The sequence below is a fragment of the Balearica regulorum genome, chromosome 1, assembly GCF_011004875.1.
Source record: "Balearica regulorum gibbericeps isolate bBalReg1 chromosome 1, bBalReg1.pri, whole genome shotgun sequence".
Taxonomy (NCBI): Eukaryota; Metazoa; Chordata; class Aves; order Gruiformes; family Gruidae; genus Balearica; species Balearica regulorum.
In genome coordinates this window covers 77,000,792-77,024,213 of record NC_046184.1, presented here as the reverse complement: position 1 = coordinate 77,024,213, position 23,422 = coordinate 77,000,792, and the positions used below count along the sequence as shown (strand labels likewise).

Here is a 23,422-nt window from a genome sequence, read left to right as displayed (position 1 = left end):
GGTTGGATGAGGCTTTGGGCAACCTGGTCTAGTGGAGGGTGTCCCTGCCCATGGCAGGGGGGTTGGAACTAGATGATCTTTGAGGTCCCTTCCAACCCAAACCATTCTACAATTCTATGATCTAAAGTTTGACAGGCAGCAAGACGTGAATTGACATTGTAGCATGTACAGTAGCAACAGCTCCCAGCATCCCATGACATCAGACCAGTCATCTTAAACTGACATTACAATGTTTTAAATTACTTAAACCGATTGTTTAGCAGTAGTACCTGTACTATGCTAAATGACTGAGTTTTAACTAAGGAAGGAGACAATGTTTGTTTTCTTCCTCCAGCCCCAAATAACAGCTTCCTCTGGTTTTGAATTGTTTCTGTTTAAATACAAAACGTTATTTGTAAGCTAATGGATTGCAGAGAAAGTAGGTTTTAAATTAAGGTGACTTTCAGGTCCAGCTAGAGCACAAACAAGCATCTCTCAAACCTAAGTTACTGCTCTCAAAATACACCGCGCAACCATTAAATCTTTCAAATGTTCAATGACATTAGCACCTTCTGATTTAACTTACACTAGGAGAATTATACTCAAGAAAGCTTAGAAAATGTGGTAACAGAAGAGATTGTCTTTTTATTTTAGAAAAAGGAGACAAAATTGGAGCTGTGCACAACAGAATTGGTTAAGGTTGATTTAAATGTAGTTAATGGAACTATTCTAGTACATAGAAAGAAGGTAAAACTTGGCATTCCTGCTTAAATTTTAATACATACTGGTAAAACTAATATTTTGCAGAACATTATAAAATTAAATTATAGAAAGTTTAAAGTTATAAATAAAGACAATATAAAACAGATCTTGTATCTTTTAATTGTAAGTTAGAGTAACATTTCCACCTTTTCTTGCAAATTTGAAGATATACACACAGAGAAAACAAACAAAAGAGTTGAAGTAAAATAGCACCAGTCTTCTGTAGTATGGAAGTGAATAGCTTGACACCTCCTCCCTTGTCCCCCACCATTCTAAAAATCAATTATAATGTTGTAAAATTTAGCACTTCAAGCTTAGGGAAATCACAGCTGAGAAACTGCTTAAAGGCTGCTCCAATTCAGAAATGCTACATTTTGCTATTTGACAGATTTCTGGATACCAAAGTTCCCTCTCCTGAGCATCACAACCTAATCACTGCATCTCTTTGGACAAGATACTCTCAGTAAGCATCTACTCCCTGGGCTGCACCCAACTTGCACACAATTCACATTCTTGCATGAGAAGCTTTCTCATGTCACATACCTGCCCCCAAACACATGCACAAACAACTTTAAAGCCATCATTGTTTCCTTAAAAACAAAAATAGTTGTACAAGACATGAAAACAAAATATCAGAAGAGTAATAAATCTGAAGAGTTCTTTACTTCTCCTGATGTATTCATACACTAATGCATGGTCTTTATTAAAATTATGCAGAACCTTTGTAGTGGAAAGTGTTTAAAATGTTCATCGCTCAATACAGATGTGATTTAGCTGACTTTCAACCCATTATCTAAGACCTTTGCACAGCTTCCTGGATATTGATACTTCCACTAAGACTTACAGGTTTGCTGCTTCTAACAATTGGTCTTGGAAAACTTCCTTTGGGTGTAATCATACCTCACCGAGACAGGAGGGACCTCTTTTTTCTTCCCTCCTTTAGCAAAAGAGAAGTGAAAGAAGAGAAGAAAAAACTCTTAAGTTGGGGGGGGGGGGGGGGGGGGGGAGGGGAGGAGAATGATTGGGCAGCAATTAGAGAGAAGATCTAAACATCAACCATCTCTTGCTGTACATTGATTTTTGTTAACATCTTTTGTAAAGTTTAACGCCTCCACAAATTACTGTTTGCTACTAATCACAGTCACTATTTTGCCTACTTCTCAATACTTAGTCAAGTATTAAGCCCTTAAGTACAAAAGAAGTCCTCTTAAAAAAATCACTGAAACTGTACCTGTTTACACTTCAGGGGAACGTGTCCCATTTCTTATGTCTTTTTCCCTTGAAGTACTGAAAAGGGAAAGAGCCATAGAGGAGAAGTAATATGAACTGTGGAATACATACAGACATCTAGGATAATACTGTCCCTACAGTATCTCGTGCAGACCACTTTTCCATAAACACAGCAGTATGTTTAAATATAAGGCAAGCGGACACTGGAGGCCACTAAAAAGCTCGTTTGTGTATTTCCCTTTATGAAGACCAGTTTCATTTAAGTGCTATAAAAGTCATCCTAACACATAATATTGTTAAGAATTACATTTTTAAAAAGCTTTTGTTATCGATGCTTGTTTGTCTAACAAGCTGTTTACAGAATTTACATTTTTATGGTGAAAGTAGATTTTTTTTAAAAAATTTCCAGAGAGACACTGTTTACTACAAGTCTTACTACAGTTGACTGAGCTGGTGCTTTGACAGAATTGTAGTCTGTTACTTAGTATAGCAGCCACTGTTTTTATAATCCTTAAAACAGTAGAATTTCCAAGGCAGATTTGTCAGGAAGCTGTAAACAAATAATTTTCCATTGGCAATAAACAAAGCGATCTTTAGTCCTTTAGGATTTAAAGTTCTCTGCCAAATTGGAATTTTGAAAACTCTGGAATCTACTTCCAAATTAATACTCTGGAGCAGTGTGGAAACTTGTCTCTGAGGAAGAGTCAAAATCTATTTCCAACCCAGACTCATCAGAATTTGGGAGAAAATTAGGATAGGAGTTTAAGTCTGAATGCTCCTGCATGTTAGCAGAAGCATTTTTCATAGCTGAGTGCATGAAGCGTGAGGATTCCCAGAGCCAGGTTTCAAGGTCCGCAGAAGAGTGAGGCGTTTTAAGGTGGCAGTATGAAGAATGAAATTCCATAGTAGATGGGACAGTTTGACATTTTCTCAGTGATGCATAATTGTCTTTCCTGTTTAAAAAAAAGATTATTAGCGTTTCAATGACATTTCTACTATTGTTGAGATGAGTGACAGGGAATCTTCATATAAGGAAGAACACTAGAGGAAAATAGTTAATTCTAAACGCATTTAGTGAGTTAGGATATGGAGAAATAGGAAAAGGATCTTGAAACCATCCTATCTAGAAGAGGGGCACTCTGCCATTATGTGTTGTCCTCACATAGTAGGTATAAAATAGTTACACTAAAAGTCACACTGTTGGGATGAGCTCAGAAGGGTAGACTCAGTTTGTACATTACCTCTTAAATAGTTCTGATCTCCCTCTAACTATTCACTTGGAATATTTGCTGATTTACCAAATCACAGCGCTAACTGAAGATTGTAAATGTTGACACTATTCTTGTTAATCTGAGTAGCAAATGTAGCTGTTCAACTTCCCAAATGCCATCTCTGCATTCCACTTTACAACCAGCCAATTATCACCAACCTAAATAGCTGGAACAGAACTTTCCTCCACTCTAAAAAAACACCTGAATCACCAGGTTAGTCTTTTCCAATTTGAGAAACAGGAAACTGAAGAACTGAACTTGTCACCAAGAATACCCAGTTTTTTCTTTAAAGTTCTCCCTCCTCTCTAACAGTGCTTTTGGTGAAAAAACCCAAACCAACCTGCAATGCCCCCCCCCACACATAAAAACCTCAGCTTGCCATACCCATACTTCAGCACCAGTTTCCATACCTGAAGTTTAGCTGCACTAGAAGATACCATCCACCAGGTTAAGCTTGCTAAAAGAATTTTCAAATTGTCAACAGCACAAATTTTCATGCAATTTAAGTTTGATTCCAAAACAGAAGCTACATCTGATGACATAAAGGGAAAAGCATAAAAAAAAAATGGTGGTGGGGATTACTTTCTGCAAAAGCAGCATAAAGTTCTTGGTGGATGCTGAAACAAAGTATAAGCCCGCAAAGAGTCACCTGTAGAATACAATGCAGGATTCTACATATGGAGCCTTGGGACCTAGCTACCTGAAGAAGAAATCCACTTAAAGGCAGGCTTCAGAAAACTTAGAAGTTTAACAGTGTAAACAGTTCAGTGGGAGCTGATCACCTTGAAGTGATCACCTTTTATGATCGCTATCCTAAAAGCGTACAGCAAAAGCCATCTGACCACCATGTTCTGTTTTATGGCCAAGAGCTTGTTCTTTCCACAAGAAGAGAAACAACCTTTCTGGTTACTCATGACTCAATGACCAAATAGCCCCTCTGAGAAGTTAGATCTGAGACAGTCTTATGATATTGTGCCTTCCAAATACCCATTTCAGACAAAGAGTCTCACAACTGCTAAGGCTGGAACGCGAGCAACATCAAGAAGCTGCTAAATAAGGGTAAAAGCAGGAAAGTGACTATGCCCGAATTTATTGTGGAAAGGAGTCAGAAATATCAATAAGAAGGGAAAAAAGACACTGGATTACCTGTGGTATCAAATAACTGAAGAGATGACAGTAGGATGATAGCAAATATATACCAAGAACTACGCTTCTGCTCAGAGAGATGGCCTCAAAAGCCAACTAGTCTTAAACAAGAAAAGGCTTTAACTGATTTCAGAAAGGGAGAAGAGAGGCTATTTGTATACAGGAAATAAACGCTTCTGAATTCCGGAAAAAAAACGAATGTTGTAAAAGAAAATATCTTTACAACCTAATATTAAAACCACCATTTAATACTTCCAAAGGGGGAATGAAACCCAAGCGTAAACCTCATTAAGTCTTCCATTAAGCCAGAACCTTTAACTGTTAAGTTTGACTACTCCGTACTTCTAAGGGATGGAGCGTATGCATTGGATATTTCATGATGCCCATCCAGAACCTGGCAGAACTCCCTATAAGGAAGCAGGATCAAGCAGTTGTTCTCAGACATATCAAACCTGCATTTCTGATGGGTCAGTGTACAGCATTACCAGGGCAAAAAAGAGCATCTTTGATCTTCCTCCTTATCTAACTTTATTACTAAAAACAGGAAGACAAGAGCTCAAGAGCTCTTCGCTCAAATAAAAGCGTATTTTTGGTTTTAATTTAAAAATGTTCTGTATATAGAACATGGCAATGCTTTAATTGAAATAACTGCTGCAGTTAGGAGTCTCCAGTGCTACAGCTATCTTTTGGAAGCTTTTATGAAGCATTTAAGAATTCTGTTCACTCATAATAGCTTTTCAGGTTAATTTCTCTTGCCCTTCTTCTGCCTCCTAACCAGCAACTTGAGGCATTGAAACAATCAAGAAAAATTACAGTAAAATAGATATGACCTACTCGCTGAAATCTGGATTTATGCTTTTTCAGACCAAATCTTAGGAGACTTCATATTTACAAGCATTTGAACCTCAGAGAGAGTCTGTTTTTCTGCTTTAGCACTACTCTGTCATGGCCATGCAACTCTGTTCCAGCAACAAGTCCATTTTTTTAGCAGGAAAATCTAAGCTGAATATTTTTCATATTCATTTTGTAAACTTTTGCAGAGCTCCTTGGGCAAATACTAAACTCCCCAGCAGAAAGTGAAACTGTTAATGGTATTCTTAGATTCCTGCTGTTGTCACCAATTCTTCCATACACATAATGCTACAACGTTTAACAGACGTATAAAGTCTGAAAGGCTAAATCTCACACCAGATTGACAAGAGAAGCATAATGAACTTAGTTACAACCAGGTTAGAATAGAGGTTTCTCTTCCACGGAAACAGACGTGCCTGAAAATCTTCCATATGCATCTTATTTTAATTCTTCTTACAAGACTATCCTTCATATTTGTCTACTTTTTAACTCTTACAACCTTTCCTGCCCAGACTCCTAAGAATCTAGTCTTTGTCCCAACGTTTTCCAGTTCCTACCTGCTACATCTGATTTAGAACATCTCAAGCAACCTTCTCCCCATCTTTTCTTCCTGATTGCTTCAGCTATTGTGGAGCAGAGAAGAAACAAGCTCTCTCTTCTCTGTCCAATGCCTGCTCCATAACCTACCCCTCTCCCCAAAAAGCATAAGCCTACCAACAGGCAACACCTCTTCATCTACAATATGTAGCAGTCATTGATCAGTTATAAACAAGAAGCACCAGAAAATATACTTAAACAATGTTAAAGATTAGAAGCAGTGAGAACTGTTTTGTGTTACTTTTGAGAAAATTATTAAATCCTGTTTTAAGAAAGAAACTTATTTGTACTCAAAGCTCTAACAAAAAGAGAGAGAATTTCTAAACATCATTTGCACGCAGCAGGACTCCACTTTACCTGGATGTACAGAACAGCTTGCTTTTAGCCTGGGAATAAACTGTACCAGCAATCCGACAAAGCTGTTCTTGCATCCATCGAACATCAGCAGGCATGTCAGGAAACCAGTTTACTAACCTACAATCAAAACCAAAATACACTTGTTTTGTAATCAGTAGATCCAACCCGTGTTATATTCTTACGTATCACGTCCAACATCCAACAAAATAACCTATGTTTCACCGTCCCCAAGTTAACTTCCCCACCAAAGTCTCCAGGTCTTCCCAACCTCTCTACATCTCTATCTAGTCCACTCATCGCTTTTTTACAAGCTAAGAAAAAGGGCAGCACAAACCACTGCATCTCTGATCTACACTGAACAGCTGACCAGTATGTGCATTCTACAGCTCGTGACCAATGTTTAGGAAGCCTACAAAAAATTCCCGTCTCCGAGACCTCTATCAGTGTGATGGGAACTTTCTGGTCAGTTTAAAGTTAGGTGGGAGAGGAAGGAAGAATAAAAATAAAGCACAATGGAAGAACAAATAGAAGGCAGAAACAGAACAATGTCACAAATGTATTTTTTCCTTATGATGCTCTTAACAGAAATCAGTTACATCGGAGGGGGACAAGAGGCAAAAACCCACATTAAAATTCTTTTGAAATTTGCTTCCTCCCCACCCACTAAAAAATGGCACAGAAGTGCTACATTAAGTGGCACTGAAACAAAATATTTCACTAGAGTTCTATGTGGTTTCATTTACAGAGCATTTGATTTTTCAAGTATTTTCTCAAGATAGTAGTGGCATCTGGAATTCTCTTAAGCACAAAGTTTAGGGTTCATGGTGCATTCATTTAGCATAATTTCTCCTTTACAAGAATTGAAAAACTTACAAAATTAAGTCCTGTTTCAAGAGCACAACTTTCAGTCAACCTAAAGAAACTTGGGTAGAAAATTTATATGGTAAGTGCTGGATTTCACTCCTGTCTTCAGAAAGAAGCTTAAGCACAAGAACTATCCGCATAGAGTTCAAATATGACTACAGAATATAGTAATAAAGAATGTGCTCCTGGAAAACACAACTAAGCCTGCTTCTTTCAAGCAATTACGAGACAGCTACTAGTAATAAGAGTAAATTGTTTAGCAATCTTGATGTTTATTTATCTAGCCTTAGACTATAGAGGCTTTAGGAGGATGCAGTATGTAGGTAAAAATAATGGTCTTTGACAATTCTAGAGTACCAGAATGCCTACAACACTGAATAAGCTCTCAATGAGTACATTTCCAAAAGTGTAATAATACTAAAATGGTTCATTAAAAGTTCCTTACCGTAAAGCAACAGAGTAAGCAGACTCCACTGGTAGCGTATATGGTAGCATCAGATAGGATATCACCCGCATTGGGAAGAGTTTAGAGAACTGAGCGTAGAATCCATTCTGTTCTTTGCAAGCTTCCTGCAGCGCTTAAGAATAATTATTTTTTAAAAAGATGTTAGACTATTTGAAAACAGTTTAAATAATTTAAAAAACCAGTTTAAATAATTTGCTCAAAGTTTGGCAATCTTCAGATAATATTATCAAGTGTTACTGAATAAAGATAGAAAACGAAAGAATTCATCTCAAGGCACTCTTACCATAAGCCTTCTCTACACTATTTTAAAATATGGTAAACAGACTCATACCACAGGGACAAAAGGCATTACCCAGAACTTTTAAGCACTAAGTCTAAAAATTAATTTATAATAAGAGGATGTAAAGTTCACCTCTCCAAAAATACTTAAGTATTTTAGGTAACATTCCTGTGAGACTCTAAAAAGTCTATGGCGTTTGTTTAAATTCTAGAGTTCTGCATATTCCACTTGTTACATATAGTTGTAAGAAATATCACGCTTCCAGTTTTGTTCTCCTAGGTCACTGGGAACACAAGTTTCAGATCTTGAAAATACCCATCAGCATACACAAAAACACCTAGGTAAAAGTTATAGATTAAAGAAATATCAGAAGTGGTTTTGGTCTGTTAATAGCTTATTAAAAAGACAGGAAAGCCAGAGAATTAGAAACCTACAGAGGTCTGTTTTAAAAACAAGATGGGGATAAACAGTGTTTGCATTTGAGGTTCAACTTTGGTGTGAAATATATGCTTACAAAAATACTGCGCACATACAAAGTTTATCCAAAACTAAATGAGAATTCAAATTCATGACCCTGCAGTGTTGGAAATAGCTCCTTCCTCCTGATTCAATCTTATTTCTGTAGTTAAATCAAGACGTACATGTTCACATTTAATAAAATTTAATAAGTACTTAAAGAGCTTTTTTGGGTTGAGCTAGTCTCTAATATCACAGGCAGTTAAAAGATTAAATAAAAAGTATCTTATGCAAAATTATAAGAGTAAGCAGGGGAAAAAATAAATCAAGGTTTGCCATTCAAAGTTACAGGAAACAGGCTGAAGCACAGACCTTTACGAAGTCTAGGAGGTAGACTCTCAAATATGCTCTTCTCCAAAGGCCATGGATTTTGCTTCAGCTGATCATTAAGTACTTCCATTTTCAAAGCTGCTACTCTGTTATTTTCTGTCAAATTTTTTGTCTTCATATGGTCAACATGTTGCACAGCCTCGTGAGGGTTTCTTTTTGTGAATGACAAGTGGATATAAATTGAGTCATTCAGAATACCTGAAAGAGTCAAGAGCTTCCACTTAGGCTTGATCCACAGGTCTTCAGAGCACCTGTACAGTACCTATAGTCCGCGTATCTGTACGAAGGCCCATCCCGAGGGAACATTATCTACCAAATGTCAAATACACTTGCTCTTAGACTCCCACAAACGTTTAATCACACTGATGAATACTCTTTTGCAGGTTTAGGTCCTACTTTAAAACAGGTTCTGAAGAAAAGGAATGAACCGAAACTGCACCAGAAACACACAGTGATTTACCAAAGTTGTTTTCCAGCAAGAAAGCAAATGATTTAAAGGAGAGGAAGAAAACTGATTTATTTGAAAGAAAACACCTAAACCACATCAGACATTTGGGAAATTTGACATGGCAGGTATGATGTGAGTACTCTGAGCATTGCTACAACAGGGCCTAGACGGAAAGTGAATAGGGTACAATAGCATTTTAAGATCTATCCAAAGTACAGACCTAAATTAACATTGGTTGCCTTGCAAAACCGGTGCCAATTAAAAAGTAGCATTGATAATTACCTTAGAAACAAGCACTAGATAAGGAGCAAAGTGAAGAATACAAGAAGGGTATTTATACTTGGTTTCTAGAAAATCGTTATAAAGTTTATATATATATAAATATATATAAAAAAAGAAGACTACCAAATTTGACTAGGATCCATACCTACATACAACAGAATCTGTATCCTACTTACGATTACTCCTGAGACAAATGTCAAAACAATATACACTGAATTTAGAAAAAAAAAAGTTATCTGAAGCATTACAGATGGGGAAAAATACTTCCTACAGTTGAAATAACTTAACAAGGAGATGCACAATGAATGAGTTTCAGAAGGTTATAATTATCACTGATTAATCCTGAAGCAAGACAAACTTGTAAGAGAATAAGAACAAAGGTGCTCACAGGATCAGTAGTGTGAAAAGGAGGACAATAATGCAATACACAGAGGACACAGGGAGAAGACACCAAGAAAGAGCTGCAAGGAATCTCAGATATTAGTATCAGATGGAAACATGCACACAGGAAACTTGTGGGTGCAGTGCAGCAATGGAACCCATCTTAGCACAGATAACCACAAATTATAGGTTCTTTGTGTAGCTTGTGCTTTTAATCACCTGGTAAAAGGTATAAAGCAGGACTCTTGTTAAATATTTAATAATATTACTAGAAAATCAAAAACTCTTAAGCAGAACTGTGACATTCTTTAACAGTGAAGAAATTTGTTCCAAGAAAACTTGAATATTTAAAGTTTAGTTATAATATAGTATAAGCAGTGTGCACATCAATCTGACTTCATTAAAATACTGTAGCTGGTACCATCTGTAATAGTGCAAACACCACATTTCAGTTTCCATTCCTCTAATCCAACCCAGTACCAATTTGCTTCTGCATCCAAAGACTACAGGGACTAGGCATATTTAACACACGGTTAACTTAATGCTAAATCAAGTTACTGTCTTTAATTTGTTTGTCTCAAAGCATGCAGAGCAATATAAAATATGTTCAATATAAAATATGTTACTGGAATTCTAGGAGTAGAGCAGAGCAACTTTAAATTCTTCTTCCTAAACTTATCTGGGTCCCAACAACTGCTACATTACAAGTCAGTTTCTTCTAAAGTCTTTCCAGATACAGACTAAGGGTTTGTCTGTGACTGAGTTTATATTGTTGTTAGCCAGCTCCCAGTTCTAGACTATAAGGCTTTACCTAGAAGTTCACTTGGATGATAGCAGAGAAGAGGTGATACAGATTTCACAGGAGTGGGAAACAATAGCCTATTCCTATCCTTCACGATTAACACAAAAGAAACTAGTAACACAATTTCCCTAGAACTGGAATTCTTTGGTAATTTCACTTAACAATACCTTAACATTCACTTCACACAAATTTGACAAAAACCCAAAAGTTCAGTTTCTGTATGGCAGCACAACTTACCTCAGGTGAATAATTCCAACAACCATGTTATTTCTGTGAGAACTAAACTTCTCATGATCCCTTCAAAAAAACCCTCAAAGACCTAGCCCCTTCTTAGCTACATACAGCCCCCTCACTTTTTTTTTTTTAACTCAGGTTAAGACCACATCATCGATAATTATTCACAAGTGTTAACATACCATTCTCCTTCAAGAATTTAAGAGCATCTGAATATCCTTGCTCACAGATCTCTCCTAGTACCTGCAAGCATAGGGTAAATGAGTCAGATAAATAAAAGGACATTCAACTTAAGATCAACAGTCTGCAAAATGAAAAGCCACTTCCATCCACCCTCCATTCTTGTAAGAAAAATTTACATTAACAATTGCTATAATTCAACAGATTCAGGTTAATATGTCTATTGTGATGATGCATACATGAATTATCTTTCAGCTACTACAGATGCACTGAATAATTCACCTAAAGGGACAGCATTCTAACAGTTTACAGGAATTTCCTCCTCTTTCATTTCTTTGACAAGCCTTTCAGCAGTTGCAAGCAACAATGAAACAGGGTCGCTTGGAGTATGCCAATTCCCCTTCTTCCCTCCCAGTGCTTCCCAATTCCCAAAACTATGAAAAGTCAGCTGTGCAATTCTCATGCTCAAGCTCAGACTTAGTCTTCCATATGAAAACATCTTTCACCAGATGCAACACCAGCTCACCTACACAGTAGTCCTAGACAAAAAAAAAAATAAAAAAAATTAAAGCCTACATAAGTAGAATTTAACGTTTTTCTTCAAGTGGTCAAAAACCCCTCAATTAAAAAGAATATCTATAGCAGTCAGGAACATTACTTCTCCTCTGTAGTATATCCCAAGCCAATTGGCAAAGTCTGTTTTCATTTTTTCAGCTTTCACAATGACAATTCAAGAGCATTTCCCTCATCAGATCTGCAATTAACAGCGCTTAGCAATGTTTACAGGCAGCTTGCCTGTGTGAAGTATTGGTTGAGAACTTTAGAAAACCACAAAGCTTTAGAACTTCTGCTAAGTTCTGAAGCACCTGGTTAACAGGGAAACATGAAAGGACTACAAACTGACAGTTATTAATTTACTAGTGTTGACTTTATGAAAGAATCCTGTGCTAATTCCTAAATAAATACTGAAAGCCAGTAGCAGGGCATGTATTTTTAGTCTGAGAGAAACTAAAAATAAGGAGAATGAAGACAGACTATGAAAAAAATAGAAACAAGAAGAGAAATGTCACCAGAAAAGTTTATATGACTAGATGAAATGCTGTAGCTTTCTGCAAAACCAAGGCCTTTATATGGAAAGATGTTTTAGCAACTACATGAATTCAGTGAGTTACCTTAGGTTCTGGTGGAAAGAGTGCTTGTGTTAAACGATAAAGGTTCCCCAAACTGAGCTGAATGCTGGTGTTGGTCACATTCATTTCATGAAAATTGGCAGAATTCCCCTTTGGACAGATATCACACTCCCCAGCAAAAGGCGAAACTGTGATGGTATTCTTAGATTCATAGTGAGGTAAGTTGTCACTGATTCCTCCATCCACGTAGCGCTACAAAAATTAACAGAAATAGAAATTTTCAGTTTTTAGCCTTTCAGACTTTATCTAGCGGATTTCCCACGCAAGAATTACATAGCATTTAAGACTAACAGAACAGTGCCTTTTCTCCCAGGCTAAACATTTTGAGTAGCATGCTTTGTCCTCTAATGCCAGTTAAAAAAAAACATTCCTACCTACAGTTCCACAGACAGCCTAAGAGTATTCTATTTGGGATTTTTTTTTTTTTTAAATATATTTAAGAAAGAGCAAGTCCATTTTAAAGATCCCAATCTTACACAACATGCAGAGAAAAAAGTGGCACCACTGTCTCTTCTTCCTCAAAGCAGAGCACCAAAGAGCTATCAGGGTGCTTTTTTAGAAAGAATATGATTAAAAGAATAGCTCTACACTTTGATGCTCAAATTTCATGATACCAAACCATTCAGTTAGAATAAGAGTTACTTAAAATTACTCTAATTAGAATTTGATATAAAAGCATCTTAAGTATTTGGGCATAAAGAAGCTGCAAGTAAAAATGGACAATGCTTCAGGAACCTTGCCAGTCACAGATATCTATTCTGCTTTGAATGCAAGTTTAAAAGCATAACCTGGAATGGCTTCTGTCTCCCTTATGTTGAATTGCCCATTTCTGTAGTTTTAGTGTATCACCATCTCAGACACATCAAGATTCAAGAACTGCAGAGTTCTGTATCAGTGTAACTAATCTACAGTGCAGCAGCTGCTATGGCTAAAGATAACTCCTCCACTCACTCACAACAGCCATCTTTCCAGTGGGGCCAATCGTAGCCACTTCGTTCTGACAGCGGCACAAGACCACCAGCTTTGCTGGTTTAGTGGATGCCTTTTCCTTCTTCCTAACTAGGCAACACACATAACCTGTAGGTCCTTGTAAAATTAAATGTAACAGAGCAGGTGATTTGACCAAGAGCAACCTAGATTATCAATTGCATCTGGCTTGATACTCACTCCCTGACCATTCTGAGAGACAATTTAGGAATTAGGAAGAGGACAGCTCAGAGCAATTTATCCAACACGTTCTTCTAGAGCAGCCTGTTCCTACGTGTCAGCTTTCTTGGATGCTCTTTAGACCCAGCAGCATGCAGCTACTGACAGAATTCCTGTAGGTGTATAATGCAATCACTAAAGTACACAATCATCAAGTCCTTTGTGGAAGTATTGAGTACAATACAACAGGTTTGGCAAAGGAGGAGCCATAGCATGCAGCTTTCTCATGAAATTATTAAAAGGTGGAAGTATGCATCTGAATCACTGTTCTCCAGAGGTAAATGGGTTTAATTATTTGGAGTTTCTGCCTATCTGTTCCCCTTAGTAATTTTTTAATCTAAAACCATTGCTGTATTTGAAAGGGGTAAAAAAAACCCCAAACAAACCCTATCACACCAAAAAAGCTTCACAACTGGCAGTTAGATATACCTATTGAAAGTTATCCTTAAGCCTTTGTTTTAAAGTATACATGCATGAAGCACTAAACCAGTAAACAGCAAGATGCTACAAAGTTCACATACCTGACATTCTGCTGTGTTTAAGCCCTACAGGAGTCATGCCAAGCATATGCAACTGTATTCTTACCAAGTTACATCAAAAATGCCTCCTAAGCATTAAAATCATATCAAAATAACTGCAAAGATCAAAAGTGGACAATGATTCCTTCCTTCCCCTTCCCTCAAAATAGGGCCAAATAAAACATCGCCTGTATGTTTTTGTACTCTGAACTAAGCCTTTTAAAATAACATTGTTGTCTGGTGACAAGAACTGAATAGCCAGATTAGCCTGGATCCACCTAAACCTTGGATTCAGTCCAACGTCCTGTTTTCATAACACCTTTAATCTGGAAGAGTTTAAGGAGACATACAAGGTTTAGAAGTACAGATAAAGAAAAATCCCTATACAGTTCTAATCACTTTTGCTTAAATTTCAGCATGAAGAAGAAAATACATTTCATGGCTATCCTTGACCTTTTAGCACTTCCAGATTGCCTTGAGAACAGGCTGTAATCAACCACTGTTATAGATGTTTTGAGTTTTCTTTCAATATTCTTCCCCTCTCCTTGTGTAAGGAGCACCAAAAAGTTGGAAGGAAAGCAAATGCAAGTTAATACAACACTGTAAGAAAAAGCCATGAAGTCACTGCGTTGATTTGAAGTGCATTTCTGCCTCCAGACCTGTTAATTAAAACACTTACAACAAACTATACTAATTTTTCTGCAGTTGCTGCCCCTTTAATGGGGTTTTTAGAAAACCCGGTATAGCCATTAAGTATTAAGAGGTTTTGTAACCAACAGTTCCTGTGAAGTAATAGAACAGACTAATATACTGACGCTTTAAAAAGCAACCTTTCTTACACCGAATACAAATGACAGAAGACATTAAAAAGCTTTATTTATATGTCACTGAACATGGAATTTTAATCTAATTTTAAGCTAGATCTGCCTACAGTAAGAACACAAAAGATACACAATAAACTATTTTACTAAGTTTTTGTTTTTTGGGGGGTTTTTTGGTTTTGTTTTTTTTGAAACAAACAAGTATAAGTGACCCTTCCTAGAATTTTGTGCAGGTGAATGAGCATCACTTTCTTCAATAAATATTTATCCTGAAGTTAAATACTTGCTAGCTTAGAATACCCTCTTTTAACAACTGCATCAGCAAGCTAGAAATTTAAGAGAACGAATGCGCACGTGTGTTTTGTAGGGTGGAGAAGAAACATACATAACAGATCTTCCACACATTTAGTGTTTCCTTGCTCTTTTGAGAGGTTGTAACGTACAGCTACAGTACTAAAAGCTAGATGAAGGCATTTATTTTACATTAAGATAACCAAAAGAACATACACGTTGTCTCTTAACAATAGCTAGAACTATTTTTAGATCTTAACAGTAGAGACTTACCACACCTCTAAACGATGGTGGAATTAGGCCACAATAAATAGGGACAAATGAACTACAGATTAAAGCCTGTAGGAAAATGAGACCATATAGATTAAATGGTAACTCTTCTGTTATTGACATTATCATTTATCTTTGTCTATTTAGATGTTAGCAAAAACAACCAAGCAAGCAACCAAAAAATCCCCAGCAAGTACACTTGAATAAAAAGAAGGGTAAAAAAAAGGTATTATCAAGCATTATTTTAAACAGGATGAGGGTATTCCACATTTTTTAGAATGTGACCACACTCCATCTAAAAAAAAATTATAAGACTCGCTAAAAGACCATTTCTAGAAATGCTAATTAGCAAGGAAGTTTTCATGATCATTTACTCAAGCTATACATTTTCTGAGTGACCAAAGTAGCTAACTGGGGACACAAATATCAACATTCTGGGATCATATTAAACTAGCTTTACAACTGATATTAACAATTTTAAAAAGCTATTTTTGACTGTTTCTTGATCACTGCTTTTGTAGTAATGACCTTAAAAAAATTCTTATTCGTGAAGGATATACTTTCATTAGATACACTGCACTTCAAAGGCATTTATCCTTTTTAAGATTGATCCCTCACACCTACTCACTAAAACAGTTTGGAAATACATTGACTAGGAAAATTAGTAAGTGATGTTAGCATAATGAAGCTTGAATTCATCTTTAAAATACTGTCAAAGTCACAATATCCCAAAATGTTTAAAATGAAATCCAATGGATGATGTTAAATAGACTTAGGATTACAGAAACTTTTTAAAAAGTTGCCAAAACCAAGCATACCTGGACAACTTCTTCTTTAGAGTTAAAATTAGATATCAATGCATTTTTACCATCTGATACTCTGGTTAGTGAAATACACAGTCTGCCCGATGACAACTGGTGAGTGTTTTCTGGAAGATTTCTCATTAGTCCCTCTCTTATTATCTTTATCACATTAAAGGAAGGATGAAGAGGACCAAGATTTCGCTTTCTAGCTTCTTTGGCTAATGCCAGAACATCTGCACAAGCTTGAGCTGAAAATAAAACACATTTAATTTAAGAACAGAAGATATGTCAAAAAGAAAACCCCCACACTTCCAGTAATAAAGCATATCTAGAGCTCCACCTTTTCTCTCCAATTGCTAGCATGAAAATTCAAGAACTTTCTAACAGATAAAATAACTGTCCACTAGTGTATAACAGAGTTTAGGCGTTTTCAGGGGGGATGATCACTTTAGACTTTCATATAGAACTCATGGTGAAGACCCAACCACCAAGTTACTTCTATGTTATTTATATGTAGACTGTAGGTGTAAAATACCCATTAACATGCTTCTGTTAGGAATTATGCACTCCAGAAACACATTCTTTAAGGAAAAACAAAGATGAGTGACCTTCCATAAGCATGCATGCAGGGACATATTTCATATGCAACATCCATAAAGACCTACAGCATATGATGCACAGATTTAAGGTCCACAGGATGTCTGCTGAAGCACAGCACCTGGGTTCATCACGGATAGTAACACTTGTTGGACTTTAACCAAACTCAAGGCTTCAGGGCACCATTTATCTTCATTTACATATAAACATAATAAAGGGAACATTAAATGCAAATTTGTGGTAAGGAATTTCAGGAGGGAAGTTTGTAAAGCAGTGGGTAAGGAACGCAGAGATCTGTAACACCTCTCATATAGGTCTCCACCTAAGCAGATGCATTTTTACCAGTATGTAACAGACATATAATAATTTTTTCCTCCGATTAAATCAGCATTTGGGAACTAGATCAAACCACTACAGAAGACACAATTGTTCCTGAAGAACACTAAAATCATTTTAACAACCACACACCTAGCCATAGTAATAACAGCAGCTCATCCACCTGCAATGTTTTGTTTGAAATTTTAATGTCATGTTTCCCCAGGGCATACTTTGAGGAAATTGCCTGATAAGCTTGTCAACTTTAGGTAGAGGCAAGGGGGTGAGGAGGAAGGTCAAAGTAACAGGTTATTAACCTGACTGATATCCTACAAGGTCATCTAAAAATATTTTCAGAACTTGCATACTTTAACTTACATAGACTCTTTCTAGAATAGATAGGATTCAGCTTACCAAGTCAAATGTGAGAACTGCACTTGAAACAACTCTGCTTAAGCCTTGGAGTTCAGATTAATTTCCAAAAACTTATCTTTCTACAATACTATTTTTTCCCCTCAAATAGCAATACCTAAACTCTTCTCATTCTTAACACAGTAAACCAAAAGTCTATTTCAAAGGAGTATCTCAAAAAAAAAAAATCTGAGGTATCAGACATACTCCATTTTTACCACTACAATTGTTTCCATTCCACCCTTGCAGAGTGAAGCCTTGGGCCATGAATCCACTGATACCAGTAGCCTGACCCCACCTCCCACCCCAGAAAACAGCAAATTATTTAGACAGCTCACTGTTCATAGTCAAATATATGCTTATGTTAGTAAAACGCATTTTAACTGCAATTTAAAAAGCAGCACAAGACATATTCTGGCAAGTGAAAAAGTTATTTCCAAAAGCAGTTATACAGACAGTTTTAGCAGTTCTATTTTTTTAATGCGCTCAGACATAAATCACCACCTCCCTTTTTTTTATTTTATTAAACTAATTCAGCAATGTTCAATCTTCTAAACTTTCTAAAGAGATAAATCGGGCATGTTGCAGGAGTCTGAGATACTGAACTAGCAGAACTCACTATGGGGAACAGCAGTCTTAATCCATGCATTAATTTCCTTTTGCAAAATAAGTATATTTTTGAAACTTAGGCACCAAGCAAGTAAATTGTTTGTTCTAAAAAAAACAGACCAAGAGCACTGGGTGGATGGACACATGAGCAAACAAATGCACATGCTCTCTCTCGCATGCTTCTCTGCCAGGTCTTGACCCTGCTGTTCTAGCTAGCATCCTGTGAAATTGAAGCTCAAGCTATTACTTAAGTTTGAAGCATGGTAACAACTGCCCTCATTTGCACTGCAGGCCCATTTCTGCAGGAGAAAAAAGAAAAAAAAAAGTAAACCAGTAAACCAATGCCCTCTACTAACCTTGCATTGTGATTATTTCTCACTGTAAAAAAAGTGTCACCAAGTATCATCTCACTTTACGTACCCCATGAAAGGCATGCAAAACTGATGACCTCTTACAGTTTAGATTTGAGCTTCTCTCATTTCAACTTCCTTTCAGAAAATAGCTACCCATCAAAATGAAATTTGAATTCACCATTTACCCATCTCTTCCACATACAAGAATTTCTACATTTGAGGTAGTCTAAAGGGGGAAAAAAGAACAAAAGTTTACATATTACGTTTATTGTAACCTATTTTAAATATGAGAAGGACTCCTAGGCAGAAAAAAGAATATATTGCATCTACCCAACAGTATGTGATATTAAAACAATGAAAATTTAAAAAGCTGTTCATTATTAACTCAACAGACTTCAAAGTATTCCAACTTCTTTTCTTTCTCCCTTCCATCCTCAACAGGACTAAAATACAGTTACCTCTTAGGCTGGTGTATTCTCAAATAGGATCTTCTCCATCCATGACAACAGAAAGGGACAGAGGGCTAGAGCTCAAGTCAGGCTGGGATTTTAGGCAGACCTTGGTACATCTGGTTTTTGGGATTTTTTTGAAACGCAAGAGACCTAAAGAAATTAATGTTCCTGCTAAGTTTTAATTGTTTTTAATTTATTTCTGTATTTCCAGTTGCATTTCTATATTCCTATCTGTAATGGTTAACTAACTGTTAACTTGTTTCCCACAGAGTAAAACTTGACATTGTTATTTACAGCCCCCACCAAACCTATTCTCTTTAGTGCGCGCTAGAATGGATACCACATCGCCACTGAAATACCAGATCTCCAAGACATCCATTGGGGAAGATCTAATAAGAGGACCACACCTTAACAGTTCCAGTTTGGAATTGCCTGGAATGCACTTCATCCTCAAAAGAACAGTCACCTCTAAGCTTCGCCTTTGACCTTCCCCCAAATTCAGTGAAGGAAAGTTCTTCCTCAGTCTTTTTTTTTTTTCCTCCATTCAATCAATGGCTAATGTTTACATTTATTCAAACTTGAAATTCTACGGACTCTCAGTTTGCCTGTCCAATAGGTAACATGAAGCACAAAGAAAAGCCTTTATTTAAAACACCCAGCCACAAACCTGTAAGAGATGAAATATGCACATCAATTTTAGTCAAAAACCTCGTTGATACATATACACGCATAATAAGCATACTAATTCAGGGCTGGACCCAGTCAAGCCTTGAACACCTCCAAGGATGGAGGTCCCACAACCTCTCTGGGCTCCTGTTCCAGTATTTTACCACCCTCATAGTAATTTTCTTTTCTTTGTACCTAATCAGAATTTCCCATGTTCCAGCTTGTGTCTGCTGTCTCTCATCCTTCCACTCCCCATCTATGAGAAGAGTCTGGCTCTGCCTTCCCACAGGGAAATGCAACTGTGAAAACATGTGGGACTTACTACAACTGCAAACGTAATACTGTGTATTAAAGTATATCAATGTAAGGGAGGCATACAATACAAACTAATGAAATATACCAATTATTATAGCACATAGTGTTTCTTTAGAGCTTATTTACAATCCTCTGCTTTCACACATACACGCAAAAAATTAACAGCTAAAAAGACAAATACCTTCTTTGATGAATTTACAATGATGCAGAGAGTTTAGAATGTGGCTGGTTTTGAATTTTCTTCCAACATTCCCAAGTGGCTTTTTTTTTTTTTTTAAAAGGTTTCCAGAAGAAATATACTTGCCCATGAAATACCATATGTTGCGCAGTGATTGTACACGTACTAGCTATTCTATTAGAGAAAAGCAAAAATCTCAGTTGGCCTCTGAGAAGGGAAAGGCAAGGGAATAATTTGAAGTCTACAAGTCTCAATTATTAAAACACTAAAAATTTTAAATGCTGTTAATAACACAGACTTTCAGGTAAACAATGTACTTTTTTTGAGCTTAAGAGCACTTCAAATATTTAAAGCAGCTTCCTTCTTAAATAATTTACAATGACTTAAAACTGGGTAAGTTCTAAAATAGTTGTTGTGGATAAATATTTCTTTTTAAAGCCGATATTATGCTCGTAGTAACTGAAGTGTGTTATATTAGGACATTATAGCAATGTTAAATTAAAAAGTTTAATTAGCACAAATTTATAGCTAAAGCTTTGAAGAAATTAAGCGCATGTGATAGAGATCAGTGGCTAAGCAGCAGGGAAAAGCATTTCACAGCATTACGCTCTTGACCGTACAGAGAACTTGTGTTCGTTTTAGTCAGTGAAATGTTCCCTCAGAAATTTAACAGCAAAACCCAAACCCTCTCCAAATTCAAAATAAGCTGTCACTGTTTTTCTTCTTTATCTGTAAGATTAAATATGAATTTACAGAATCTTCTAGTTCTAAACCTGTTAACGGTACCATTAACAGAAACAATCAGTGTTGAGTCATGAACTAGACAAGCTTCTATTCAGTGCATCTCTCTGGTTTAAAAGGGAAATCATTTTCAGATTTCCAGGCATTTCCTTTTTTAACTGCATTCTACAGACTATCTTGAACACCTTGATATTTTACTTTTATCAAGCTGCTTTCATGTGTATCATGTCTAATTTACTAGATAAATGTGTATTTAGATTCTCATGAGCCCTAAATAGGTGAAAGTAAGGTATCCTTTTCCTAATGTTAGCTAGTAAGTGCTTATCTCACAAGAGAGACTATATTTAGTTACAAGCTAACATCTTATCAAAAAATATACAGGATAAATACAAAACAGGATTAATTCTATTACTTAAATTGCAATTAAAATCAGTGATTTTAATCAATCCACTGTTTTCTGATCACATACCTAATTGTACTATGCAATATACGCTGTGCACAGATTAAAGAGGAAAAGTATGTTAAAGCTAACCTAAGCCCTGACCTTAACTCTCTTAGCCTTACCCCAAGAAAGGAGAAGCTTTAGAGGAAGCAAGCTAAAGCTAACTGAAGCTTCACATGCAAAGGTAACTACAGAAGAGACATATTTACTATTTCCCAATAAAGTCTCAGTATCTTGTTTCAAACTGGTGACAGGGTTAGTTTGCTTGCTCCGAAGGGTGTCAGGATTCAGCTACCTCCCGCTCCCCCAACAGTTTTCAATTCCTCTACTTTGCACAAAGAGAAGAGAAGTTGTCATCAACCTAGTATTTGCAACTGTGAGGCCAGGAGGCACAGGAACTCCTTAGACGGACACACATATCTGTCCCTGTACCTGCGGTAGTAAACTCCAACCGTTTGACTACACAAATGTTGAAATCAGAAGAGGCACCGGCAAGATCATTTCTTGGGCCCGGGAGGTTGCTAAATATCCATCCAAGGTGAAGACACGCTAGCTTTACCACCTGCCTCTTCCCCCACCCTCAAGGAAACACACAATTTGTATTTTACTCGGAGGTAATATGTGCACGGGATGAGACATAAGGGAAGAGAAAAAGCCCGGCACCTACAGGGCCATATAACCCATCAGGATTTAGTTTCATAAAAGGGGTCACGTTCCTCTTTGGGGGAAGAAAACGAGGAGAGAAAAAGAGCCAGCCCCGCCGGGAAGGGCAGCCCGGCCCCGCCAACCCCGCGGCTGTCTCCGCCAGCCCGCAGCAACACCGACGGAGGCGGGCCGGGCCGCTCCCCGGAGCCGGGGCCGGGGCCGTGCCGCAGCCGCCCTCCACCGCCGCCCGCCCCGCCAGCCCCTTCCCGCAGGCCCGGCCCGCGGCACACGCGGTGGCTCGCCTCAGCCCCCTCAGCCCGCCGGGCCCCCCCCCCGCCGCCGGTACAGAAGGGCGGAGCCGCTGACCCAGAGAGCCGCCTCCGACGAGCACGGCGCCGGCGAGAGCCCCGGCGGAGGCGCCGTAGATGTGCCGGGCGTCGCGGATGATGTGGGGAGCGCGCTCCTGCAGGCAGGTGGCGGCGCCGATGTGGTAGACGCCCAGGAAGCCGCAGCCGGCGAACGACACGCTCCAGCCGCGCTCGTGGTCCAGCATCGTCACCGGCGGGCGAGGGCCGCTAGGGCGAAGATACCTCCCGCCGCAGCAGCCGCTGCGAGCGACTGAGACGCGAGCGACGGGCCCGCCCTGCGGCTTACATGACGGCCGCGCCCAGCGCCGCCGGACCGCGCATCAGCCAATCCCGGGCTCCCGCTCTCCCCGCCCCGGTGGCCCAAGGCGCCCCAGCCAACCCAAGGGCAGATGCAAATGAGGCCCCGCCTCCTCTCGCTCCGCCCCGTCAGCGGGAGGGAGGGCGGTGCTGCGTGACCCGACCCCCGCGCGGCACGGCTGCAGCCGCGGGTCCCGCCGCCTCCTCAGCCCCTTTGGCCGGGGCGGGCTCCGCGGGTTCCGCAGCCCCTGCTGTCCCCGGCTCCTCCGCCTGCCGGGCGCCTGGCTGCTCCTCGTCCCCGAGCGAAGCGTTCCCGCGGGGCTCGTCCCGCACACCCCACCCACAGCCCTGTGCCGCGAAATAGGGCCCGGGCTGGGTTAGGTAGGGCCCTGGCAGCCGGGTTGTGGTAACGCCGAATCCGCCCTTTACTCTTCAGATGAGAAGCGGAGGGAGCGCTGGGAGCTGCCGCTGCTTCCAGTCAGCGAGGGGTAGCGGGACCTGGTACAGCACCTGCGGCCCGTGGGGGTTTAGCAGTTACCCTGGTGACCCGAGGCCCAAAGGAATGCATCCCGCTAGCGTGTACACTCTTTTGTATTTCGTGATCTGCTGTAAGAGAACCACTGCTCAATAGTCCTGTAATGAACTTTAAGAGAAGAACATTCATGATGATCATACTAGGCTTTTAAAGAGAAGATCATAAAATAATCTGCTTTTTTCTGAGTATCTCAAACCATTAACTTACACGATTATGTGTTCATGTTCTACCAACATTTTACCGACAAGTACAAGCAAAGCAGGTAAATGCCATTTGAATTCTAAACCGGTGTCATCTAGCAGAGTTTCAATAGTACCCCGCTGAGTAGTCCATCAAAACCAGGCTCCAGGTACTGGTGGACTTTTGGAGGTCTCATAATGACATCTTTAAGCACCTGAATACCTCCAGAAAATCTGTAGCAC

At 38.6% G+C, this 23,422-nt stretch overlaps 1 protein-coding gene across 1 annotated transcript; it reads right to left on the bottom strand.

Moving 5' to 3' along the window:
• Nucleotides 1-599: 599 nt before the first annotated feature.
• On the bottom strand, nt 600-22,479 carry LOC104641495 (1-acylglycerol-3-phosphate O-acyltransferase Pnpla3-like). The gene is made up of 9 exons (XM_075759884.1): nt 22,167-22,479; nt 16,092-16,324; nt 15,277-15,342; nt 12,150-12,359; nt 10,980-11,040; nt 8,633-8,848; nt 7,504-7,636; nt 6,195-6,311; nt 600-2,924 (listed from the first exon to the last, which is right to left on the bottom strand). The coding sequence occupies exons 1-9, from the start codon at nt 22,351-22,353 to the stop codon at nt 2,633-2,635; spliced, it is 1,515 nt and encodes a 504-aa protein (XP_075615999.1). The 5' UTR covers nt 22,354-22,479; the 3' UTR covers nt 600-2,632.
• Between the last annotated feature and the right edge of the window lie 943 nt (nt 22,480-23,422).

Coding starts and splice junctions, on each gene's coding strand:
- LOC104641495 (XM_075759884.1), bottom strand. CDS start 22,353: ATGCTGGACCACGAGCGCGGCTGGAGCGTGTCGTTCGCCGGCTGCGGC. Junction 11,041..12,149: donor TCTTTCCACCAGAACCTAAG/GTAACTCACTGA, acceptor CTATGCTTGCAG/GTACTAGGAGAGATCTGTGA. Junction 2,925..6,194: donor AAGCTGTTCTGTACATCCAG/GTAAAGTGGAGT, acceptor TTTTTTAAACAG/GAAAGACAATTATGCATCAC.